The sequence below is a fragment of the Helicoverpa zea genome, chromosome 5 (genome assembly GCF_022581195.2).
Source record: "Helicoverpa zea isolate HzStark_Cry1AcR chromosome 5, ilHelZeax1.1, whole genome shotgun sequence".
Lineage (NCBI taxonomy): Eukaryota > Metazoa > Arthropoda > Insecta > Lepidoptera > Noctuidae > Helicoverpa > Helicoverpa zea.
The window spans coordinates 8,561,969-8,574,085 of NC_061456.1; the positions used below are offsets into that span (position 1 = coordinate 8,561,969).

The 12,117-nt window shown below is 36.6% G+C and overlaps 1 protein-coding gene across 2 annotated transcripts in view; it reads left to right on the forward strand.

The window, feature by feature from the left end:
• Positions 1-1,859: 1,859 nt before the first annotated feature.
• Positions 1,860-12,117, forward strand: part of LOC124630764 — a 30,188-nt gene continuing 19,930 nt past the window's right edge. For both annotated transcript variants that reach the window (XM_047164749.1, XM_047164750.1), the window contains exon 1: positions 1,860-2,107. In XM_047164749.1, the coding sequence (XP_047020705.1) occupies positions 2,062-2,107 (46 nt within the window). In that variant the 5' untranslated portion in view covers positions 1,860-2,061. The remainder of the gene's footprint in view (positions 2,108-12,117) is intronic.

Below are 12,117 nucleotides of genomic sequence, written 5' to 3' on the forward strand. Positions count from 1 at the left end.
TTTTCAAAGTGTATCAACAAATGAAGTGGTAATTATCTCTAAATCAACTCCTAAATATACACAGGCGGTGTATTAAAGTGTTCGTTGTAATGTTTGAATAGGAGCTCTGGATCCGTGACCGTGAATCTGGTGCGGGGAGCAATTAGTGGGTTTTAGTCCGAAGTTATGACGGACTGAATTACAACGGTAAAGGAATTGTAAAACAAAATACAAGAATAACTTTCAATAGGTAGTTATGTATATTCCCAAATGTTTAATTAAGGAAATGCACCTGGAATTTTTGGATTCTTTACTATTTGTGTATTTAATGCATACTCCTTCGATTAGCAAAGCGCACAAAAAGAGTCTTACAACACAATTGCTAATTTGGCCATCAAACGCAATTCCTGTTACTAGTGTCACAGGAAACGCACATACCACCATGTAATAAAAAAAAAAAACAAAGAAACAAAACAATAGAACCCCGCATGCAGTCCAATTGGCAACATTGAATGAACTCGGAACACAGCCAAGAACGTCTTGATACATCGAACTGTTTAATAACAAGGCGTAATCGAATAAACAGATCACGTATTGAACACCAAATTCATAATCGGCGATTGAACGGAACCCCAAGGAATTTGTAAGGGATAACGTGAAAACTGAAGGTGTTTATGATTTTATGATGCCACTCCATTCTCGAATATGGTCGTACAATAACGATAAAGTGTTACGACCTATCCGATGAGGAGGAAAAAATTGTCGTACAAGTCGCGTTTGAGGGCCTAATGATATTTTACTTTAATAACGACACGTGGGCACGACGTCACTTTAATATGGGAAAATAAGCCATTGTCCGGAAATGAAGGGGGAAAATCCTTGGAAGAAATTATGTATTTAAATGAACGAGCGAGATAAAACGTTAATACGCTTCAACTTTCTGCCTCCATGTGAAAGCTTACTGATAACTGATTCAACACAGGTATTCTTTTGAAAATTAAAATATTTCCTTTGTGTGGGAGGCTTTGGCTTTGCAGTTGGACAATAATAAAATGAAAATTGTGAAAATATTTTTCTCTTTTTTATGTACCGAATAAACGGAAGCTAAGTCATTGTTTTCTTTAATATGGAAAGTGGTTTATTTGAGTTGGTGTAAAAGAAATTGCTGACTCACCATAGTGTTGAAATACCGTGAAATAACGAAAAAACAACTCAACATAACGAAGCAACATAACATAAAAACAACAACGATTTATAAAAGAAAATGTAATCAACACAAATTACAGACTAGCAAATGATAATTGAATAGGTCTTTATTAATAATTCAATTTACACACGCAATAGGTACCTATAAGAAATGATAGATACTATCTTGAATATCTAATAATAAAATAAATGACCGCCTACACCGTTAATAGACAATTTTCGTATATATTTAAGAATAAAAAGTATTATTTATATCGGAATAAATGTTGAGGGCTGTAAAATACATATCTAAATTCAGAACTGGTCAAGGTGATAACTTAAAATATTTTTTTGAGTGAATGAGGGCGAGTTGGAATTGTATAATTAAATCTGTTTCGGTAACTTACTATCAGTATTCGCATGTCATATAAGTTTTGAAGACCTACAAGGGCGGTTAGATTCAAAACTTGTCAAACTCTTGATTTTTCCGCTCTATAGATCTGAGTATCGTCACCTGTCACCTCGGCATAAACATCAAATAAACGTTATCAAGTCACTTAATCTAGTAGTGATATTTATTAGTAAAAGCGATTATCGACTTGCCCCATAAGGTCACGAAAATTGTAAGCGGTGACCCCAGATGGGCGAGGGGCGAGTAAACGCGAACGCCACCGAACAAACGAAGAGGGAACTCTCTGTAGTCGTGTGTCAGCCGCCGATGACGTCGGTCGTCCGCGCCGCGCTCGCTCGCTAAAATATTACGTGAGCTTCATTATAACTCGACTCAACTCTCCGATTGAAATGTTAATTAAAACCGTGTGTGAGTAAAGTGCTTACGGCAATATATGGAGGATAAAGCCCTGTGATATGTGATGGAACTGTTTGTTTAAAAACTTAATGAGGATGTATGTCTTATTGGCAGTACTCAGTTTACTGATAAAAGGTAATATCCACAGTGTGAATGGAATGTGTGAATTTGTTCAAGCTGTTTGTAAACAGTTTTAATTCGAAAGTGTTCCGCACCCAAAATTCTACAGTTAAATTTGCATTAAGTAATGAATGCGAACAATTACCGCATAGGGTGACAATAAGCGGTAGTGACAGCAAAGATTTTTCAATGCAGCTCGGTTTTCAATTTAGGAATAAAATTGCATTAAGATATTATTCATGAAGACCGAGGAAGCCTTTATAATAAAAAGCCATTCATCTTAGAGTGACATCATAAGAAAACGTTTTCTTCCTTAAGTAGGTTATCAAGAAATAGATATTTATTCTCAACAATAATAAATCATTTATGAAAATTCCTGAAACTTTTACTTCTGAGTGAGATTAGGATTGACATTTTAAATAGAAGATGAACAACTTCCTTTTCGCACTTAACGAGTTTAAAGGATAATATTGAGGATCAAATAGAAAGTTTTATAAAGTATGCCTTTTCATGACCATTGGGAAACAAACCTTCAAATAAATCGTCGGTAAATCTTTTATCTAGAGAGGCTCTTAGTTAGATTTATTCAGGCCTGCCCCCGGACCCGGTCGCTAAAAGCAAATTGAGCCTTAAAAATACAATCTGTATCTCTTTTAATTTTTTTTATGGAAATTACTAAGCAGCCTATTATAGATATTCGATAGACAGTTGGAAACTCGTTCCTAACTATGTGTACAATGTGACTTCCGTGAAAGAAATGTTTTTCATGGAGAATTTGACTAAAAGTTATCTTTATTTATTTTAACGGGTTTCAAAAAAAAAATAATGTTTACGTAATCGATGTTCAACAAGCCGATCAGGCAATCTTTAAATGTAAGCAACAGTAACAATATTAATAAATAGCCTGCGCCCAGTTGGGAATACGGAATTGCTCCATTTTTTATCCATTAAAGGCTATGTTGTGTTCGCTACACCCAATCCCATCGATGCCTATCCTATATCCATTCAATCTTGAGGTACACGATGGATAATGTACACGATGGATAATGGACTAAGTATAATATAATAAATGGATTTTTCGAGCTACTTTTACACATCGCCTTTTTATGGTACTTTAATATATCCTTATTGACTTTGTAAATATATTTATTGATGTTGATCACGGTATCACACGGCTCCCACACTCTTCGTTTATCCTTTTAGTCACTTTTACGTCTCCCTCGAGGTGACGGAGTAGTCTATTCGTGGACCCGACACAGAAAAGTTAAAACAGTATATAAGTTGTGACAGGTCGATATTCAAACTCATAGTACCAGATAACTCGCTACTTGGTTGACTTAATACGTTTTTGTGGGAACTTTTTATGTAGGAAAACCTGTTGTTTATTTTTCCTGGAACGCTTTTTACAAGAAATAACTACGTGGTTTTAGATCATAACACGTTTTGTTGTATAGGTTATACCTGCCGTTGAATTTATTATCCTTGTTTGTTTATGAAATTTGTTTTAAGGCTGCTTCCGATATACGATTAAACAGGTTGCCAGCGTGAATTCTGAGCACGAGGTTCTGTATTTCTAGGTCAGGCAGTTACTGGGTACATTTTGTGAATTTTCTCACTAACTTCAGTCTAGATTCGTATCGGTCGCAATAGTGTGACGTCCGTCCCACTGTAGAGGAATTTTATTTCAACAGTGCAATGTAGGCGTACTTTCTGTGTAGACACAGATCTTTTAGGAAGAACATCCGAGTTTTGAACACGTTTACTGACCTGAGATAATCTGTTGGTATCTTGTTTACACATGATATATGAACTGTGCCTAGGCATACATGTGAAACCAATAAATTTTACAGCGCCCACGCATTCATCCTACATTTTGAACTTATAAGAGGATCTTCACATTTAGTTATGTAATGTTTGCTTGTGCCGTGGGTGAAAGATTTGCTTAGTGATACAATTACGATGCTGAAAGACAAACTTTTCCTTAATATTACAGCAGCATCTATTTTGATAAATTGACTTATTTTAACTGTGGTTTGAAATCTTCAACTTCAAAGTAAATATCACCTTTCTTTATGTAATTGTAAAGAGGTTGAGGTTAGACTATTTTAGGCCAGTGCCACGTGTTCTCAATTTGAAACCTTACAACGAATTCTTTGTCGTTCTACGAGTGATATAGCGACAAAACATTGTAGCAGTAGTAGTGAAATGTATTCATAGTTTGCGTGCCTGTTAAAATAACATGAACCTTGGTTTGCAAATGGCTGATATTAATATTTAGCTATCATTGCCCTAAAAAATGTAAGTGAATACAAAATTTCCTTCAGTTACTAAGTCAACATCAAACTGAAGACCTCAAAGTTTTCAACCCTTAGACAGCTCTTAAAATTTTAGAAAAAACAAGAGAAACATGAGACTGAAGTACCTAAAACAATATAATGAAATTGAACACTCAGAAAGTAAAAAAACAACATCAAAGACTTGGCGAAATTAATCTACTAAGTTATTCCGAGAAATGGATAATCATTTATTTATTCTTAGAAAAATAGGTTTGTAGGATAATCTTGCATTCATGTCGAATAAAGGCGGAACATTTTGAATTAGCTTTGAGAAACTACAGAGTTGCTTTAAACGGAGCGTTTAGTGTAAATTATTCTTACACTTTTCTATTATTGTTGTGCAAAGAGGACACTTCTCTTCTATCGTTCTATGGGTTTATAAAGTTTTCTACATTCAGTGGAATTACATACATGTTGATCAAACTCCCAAAATAATTGTTTACTGCAAACATATGAACTGAACAAGTATAGGATTTTCATAAATACATATCATGTAGTTTATGTTTCTTAATGTCAGGTAATAAAAATATCAGCATTTAAGCGTTATATAGCAACCCAACCGTAATGAAAACGACCTTTAACCTAGATATTAATTATTTTGGTCTGAAGCGTCTGGTAGCTGGATTTAGATTTTTTAGGTTGGGCTCCTAATATACTCTACATGAGAGCTAAATTAAGAGGGATTGATACATTAGTGAAGAAAATAATCCTAGAAATCTTTTATCCTTCGCAAAACAGCTAATCCGGAGTAGTCGTTCAAGGCTCAATGTTCCATGTTAAGTTGGTATTTTCTGGTAAAGAAGCAGTAAATAAGACAGCTTTCTTGGGTAACGAAAATCGTAGACATTGAATAAATCATATACCGATAAGTTTAACTATTCATGGCTAATAAATAAAATGTAATAATAATAATCATTTACGATACTCAAGTACTAAAAGCACACAAAAATAGTTCTCATTGAAAAATAACACTTTGTCACAACCTCCAGACAAAGAAACATGGATAAAGCAATAAAAGTGCTGCGTTTAATTAATTAAGAATCATTTGGATTCTTAGCCAGCGCCGACGCCGCAATCCCACTACTGAGCAGCCGAGGAGTCAGGGTGTACAGTCATAAACCACCAAAACTTATGACCCTCGGGTGTCCCATGAAAACTTAAGATACCCCACAACCCTAACAAGCGAATATACTTTCTGTTTCAACAAGAAAGAGTTCAAATTCGATGAACCACACTAATTTATTAAGTCAGTAAATTAGGTTAGTATGATACTCTCCTTGAATTGAAGCTAACTTTACTTTGTTCGTGCAGCGTAAGGTACACGCGGGTGAAGTCGTCATGCCCCAATAGTCGTCAATTAATCTAAAAACTTTTATTTATTATTTCTACTGAACTTAAAATGGCCCGGTTTATATGTCAACATATTGTTGATAATATATTGCACAATTGAAATTACAATACGGGGTTTTAACATTCATGGCGTCTGAGATATGTTATTCGAAAAGTGTGTGCCCTAACAAAATAGTTTTTTCGTGAAGTTCAGCTGTCAAAAGTGAAACTCAGCACGTGGTTTTGTGCTTTGATTTACATAACTCCAGTGGGGTCTGTGGTATGTTTCTTTGTTTAATTAGATAGTTAAGTTTATTTGCTAACGATGTAATATGCAATTTGGAATACTTTTAACATAGAAGATATATTTTTTTAATGTGACATCTATTGGTACTTTAAAACTCCTATTTGACCCAAAACCCGTCAATTTTAGAATTATTATGACGACTACTGGGACGTGCTCAAAAGTTGCACCTAAACTCGTCATAATGAGGATATTTTGTGTTTTACAGTACAAAATGCGAATAAATAGCTAATATCGGGACTTTTACAAAATTGTTATCTCTCTAGAACAAACATATTTAAGGTTTAGACTACATTTGTTGATAAAACTGCGTTTCTTTAAAGCTTTTTCTTAGGGGTACATTTTACTCTTCTGGTTCTAGATGCACGTACACAGTCGTGTTATTCGATTCAATTAATATGTTTCTTAATGGTTAAATCCCCTGTTTCCTATAAGTATGCGCTTTCTACGAGTGTTTTTTTTTAGGTATATATTGGCCGCTGTAGGCCTCCGCCATTCGATTAAGGACACACGATACATATCTACCGCTTTGGGTACGACTACCACTAGCCTTTGTTTCTACTACGCTTGGATTACAATTTGTGGCAAGCAAAAATTGACTGTTCTTACACTATGCTTTTTGTTTGAAATAACTGCATGTCGTCACGCGTATTGTACCGCGTCTCTCTAACTTGCTTTAATAGCGCCTGTATAAAAATTATGTCATTCAACTAGTTTTGACGCAAAAAATATTAAAATCAGTTTTAAAACTAAGATGACATAGCTTCCATCGCTGTCACTGCTTTGCTTGTCGTATTCGATATTGATGGGTAAAGAGTAATCTTATAGTTATCGGCACGAATCTTGAGCTCTGTCTGTCTGAAAACTAATACAGTGCATCAAAAAATTGTTCCTCATCGCTGTCACTGGGTAATGTACCCAAAAGGCTGGCAGAATTGCCACGTTGAATGGCAATGCTCAACCTCTGTGCGAAATAAAAGAAAGCCTTTGGGTCCCGTGAAGCGTCAACCAGGCGCTGGGAAATATCCTTGGCAAGAAGGCGGGCTCTCGGACCCCACGGCCCAAGAGTTTCAACCCCAAACGGCTCAAACATGTACTTGAATATAAGGTTACTATATTTGCGCCGCTTGAGGTTCTCTGCTTGTGCAGCGGCGGAGCCAGCACAACATGCAGTTCCGGGATAGGAGAGTTCCGGGAGATGGCGCAAGAGTGTCGATGCACGTCGCGTCCCACACTAAAGTCCTACCCAACTTCCACGGAAATAGCGACATGCCGTCTGGTCTCTTGCCATTGTCGCGTACCAAGCCATTTGGTTCGAGTACGGCTGGTACGCCGACGGCAACAAGAGCGCGACGGATCACGTCGTTGATGTTAGCATGTCGTGGTATGCGGCCGGCACTGCGGCTGCACGACTTTCCAAGCATTTAAAGCCTCGGTCAGGCATGGCACCTCAAAATTGACCAGTGTGGTGGTCTCACAGACTTTCATATTTACAAAAATAATAAAGGGGGAAATATTAAAACTAAGTATCAAAAAATTCATCCGCATCGCTGTCAGCGGGGATCGTGCCCAAAAGGCTGGCTGCATTGCCACGCTGGATGGCAATGCATATCCTTTGGCCGAAGTATAGCCAGCCTTTTGGTCACGAGTGGACTCCATATTTTCATGTAATTTATGCTGGCGTGTCGTGCCATGCGACCAGCACTTTTGCCACAGGAAAGACCATGGTGCCCAAGGCAGTCCACAGATTCGCCGCACTGACAGCGATGCGGAGCCTCAGTGGGAGCGCTGAGGCGTAGGCATGTAGCGATCCGGAATGTTGTGTCACCCAGCATGGTTCCAACGCTGGGTGACGGCAGTGCGTGAAGCCATAGCCTGACTCCCACTCTCCCACAGCCAGACGCTCAGTAGTATTGACAGATGTTTCAATTAGTTTATTTCTCGTCAATCTACAGAGCGGCTCGTCCCACTGTCTCTGGGAAGCCGGGTTGTCAGGGAAGGCTGTATTTGGGCAAGCTACTTTCCAGGCGTTCATACCATGCACCTCAGAATCGACCAGTGAAGGGGCAAAAATTTTGCTGGTCAACTCCTTAGTGCCGCACACCGAGGATAGGAACGCCGGTAGACTTAAACTGGAAATTTTGCGGACGCCGAGGCCACCGAATCTGATCGGAAGGGTGGCTTCGCGCCCGTGTCGACGGCACGCGTTGTTCCACGCGCTCCTCAAAGAGATGTCAGCAACCCCAGCGGGGGCTGCGGGTTGTTCGAAAGAGATACCACGGCCCTGGTACATAAAAGGCCTTTGACGGAACACGACGGTTTTTAGTCAGTGAGGGTCTGACACTCCCTCACCGCTGCTAACCCACAGCGGGAGGGGTCATTTGATGATTTTTGACGTCGTTAAAAAAAAAAAGGGTGGCTTGAAGCCACGCTCGGTCGTCCAAGGCCAAATTAAAAAGAGATGAAGGATAGTACGGATAATTTGGTCAATTCTGTCTAAAAGATGTGGCTGCTTCCATAAGGGAGAGGAGCGAAGGTTGTATATAAATTTTGGGAAAACACAATATTGGTTTTACAATTTAAATATTTGAATAGTAATAATTTTACTCGTGCTACATATGCACATGACTGCATGGTTATATGATTGATTACGAAATATAACATATATTTTATAGACTGATTTTGTGATTCCAAGCGTTTGATAGATAGGAATATAAATTAAAATGTAACTATGTATCTGTTTTATTGAATACCTGCTCTTCTAACAGATTATGACCTGCTATTCTAAATAGGGATTTGGTTTTCTATCCATCTACCTAATGTTTCAAAGGCACAAGTATGCTTAACAAAGTCAAGCACAAAAAAAATGTACGTAACTTGAACTTTATGTTCAAGAGCAGAGAGTTCACATTAGCATTAAAAGTTGACGAGTACTGGGAATATTTGACGAGTATCCGTACAAATCAGACGACTATTGGTACAAATCGCCCTTTTTTTACTTTTGCCTTAATAAGTACATAAACCCATGAAAATGATTAAAAAAACATTAATTACTTAGAATAACGAATAAATACTCTATCACGTCATGCAAAAATTTTCATTTTATATTGAATATTTAACAGACAGTAGCGCTTCAAAGTCGGTGATTTCCGAAATCCGACGAGTATTGGTACGTTTACCTTACGGTATTAATTCAAGCAAGAATAATTTCTATTTCCAAGCCACTGGTATCCATAAAATCTGTAGCGTAGCAATCGTGGTGCACTGCAGTTGCGCTTAAACGTTGTTAAAAGTGCGAAGAAAACTAGCGAATGAGCACGACAACTCGCTACCTCCCGCTAATTAACTGACTTTAAACAATAAAGTTACCTTAGTGACGTCTTGGTATCACCAACTTGAAGGCGAGACTTTCAAAGATTAAACAGTACAAGTTTGTTACGGTTTAACAAGGTCTCGCTTCTGCTAGTCCCCAATGATTGTTGTAAAGTCCAGTTTGCTTACCTCCAGGGAAATAAAGCGAGATGGATATATTTGCAAAACGGATCTCTCTTTCGTCTCGTACAAAATTATAATATTTTATTAAAGCCCCGGGATCGTTATTTGGTTCTAGAATTAATATTTCAGACGTCAACTTTTAGAGTTTCCATACATCTTGCTTACGTAAGTTGGACGTTTTCTATCTCGTTCGCCTCGTTAACTACTTTTTTATTCTACTTCGCAATTCTGTTCCGTAATAAGTTTAAAAATACGAAACTATGTGGAAAACAGTCTTTATAAAGTTTTGCCTAATGAAAACCGCCTGTCGCAAATGTCGAATTTTCGCAAAAACTGAGGTGATAATAAAAATTGTACCTATACGATTTTAGTTTGTATATAGTTGTTTTTATTGTTATTTATATGCGTTATTATAAAATGCAGTATCCGTATGATAAATAAATGAAACTTGCTCATGAACAAGAGGACACAGTTTCCATCACAATTATATTAATACGTTAATAAATCAATTGTCCAAAATAATAAGCTTATTAATGCTACAATCTTTTAAACAAACAAATCACCAAATTTACTAAATAACTTTATAAGATGTTAATTCGACAATAGATTTCAAAATAAACTGACAAACAATACACCGATACTATTCCCATCGTGACAACTGTAAACTATTAAACGGACATAAATTCTGAATTATCAACGAAGATAACAAATCAAATTGTTAGCAATTTAACGCGTAGACGACAGTTAATTTATAAATCAACGGTGGGAGTGAGACAGTTGGGACTTGATAGCAAACTTTGCTAAGTAAGTTATAGGGAAGAGTCGTGCGTGTCCTTACAACGCCAACTGTTGTCAACGATTTATATTTATTTACGAGTAGTTTGTGTGACAAGCTTAGAAAAATTAACTGGATATTTTACACTTATTTACTCTTTATTGAAATTAACAGGAGTTAAGAAGAAGTTAGATCTTGTGACAAGACAGATTTGATTGGGTTTCTGTGAACCTTTTCACTGAATTTTCATCTTATCATCTTGCCAAGTAAGTTATAGAGAAGGAGTCGTGTGTGTCCTTACAACGACAACTGTTGTCGACGATTTATATATTAGCGTACGAGTAGTTTGTGTGACAAGCTTAGAAAAATTCAATTAAAAGCAGTCGATAGTGATAAAATATTCTCTGTATTTGAATTAACAGCTGACATAATTTATATCAGGGTACTACCATGTCAAAATATTCAAATTATTCATTATTTTAGATTTTGTGACAAGTCAGATTTAATTGGGTTTCTTAGAATAGTTTTCACTGAATTTTCATCTTATCATTTGGCTAAATAAGTTATAGGGAAGAGTCGTGCGCATCCCTACAAAAACAACTGTTATCAACGATTTATATTTTACGAGTAGTTCATGTGACCAGCTCGGAAAAATTAACTGGATATTTTACACTTGTTTACTCTTTATTGAAATGAGCAGGTGCTAAGATCCCGGATAGCTACCATTTCAAAATATTACAATTATTTTAAATCTTGTAACAAGACAGATTTGATTGGGTTTCTGTGAACCTTTTCACTGAATTTTCGTCTTATCATCTGGCTAAGTAGGTAATTTATAGGGAAGGAGTTGTACATGTCCTGACAACACACATATATTACACGTGACATTTTACACGTTATTCGAAAGTGATTATGAGTAATAAAATATTCTCTTTATTGCAGTTAATAGTAGAGACTTGAAATTATTTACATCGAATAATTACCACGTCAAAATATTCCATTTATAGATACCATATTGTAGATTTTAAGACAAGATTCATTTGATTAGCTTTTATACTGAATATTCGTCTTATCTGGTTAGACTTTCGGGGAATGTAAATTATGATCTTAAAATATAGGTAGATCTAGAAACATTTGTTGACCGGGCTTTTAGCAACTGATAAAGATAAATCTCATATAGCAGCTTTTGAAAAAATAACTTACCTTTTCCAAAAATAACACTATTTAAAGTCCAAGGGATCCAGATCTAGTTCCAAATATCTTATGTACTTCACTAGAAGCCTTTCACTGAACCAATTTGTTGTTTTTGTAGTGACATAGGATAATGTTTCGTCATTGAATTATTGATGACATTATCGACATGGTGTAAATTACCTACAATTGTACTTAGTGGTATAGATTGCCTAACGTTAGCCCATATGACCTTAAGTTACCCTTGACGACCTCGATGGCGCAATGGTCATCATGGCGGACCGCGGAACCTGAGGTCCCAGGTTCGATTCCCGGTTCGGTCGACATTTGTGTGATGAGCATGCTTGTTGGCCGTGGTCTGGGTGTTATGATATGTATTTATAAATATGTATATATGTAGCTATATGTAGTTTATCAGTTGTGTTAGCACCCATAACACAAGTTAATAAATAACTTACCATGGGGCTAACCGACCGTATGTGAAAAAGGTGTCCCGACATTATTTATTTATTTATTTGATTATGCTCAAGGCTATACTATGTTAAACATTTCTATGTATATGTATAGGCAATAAGATAGAGTAGATCCAAAAAAA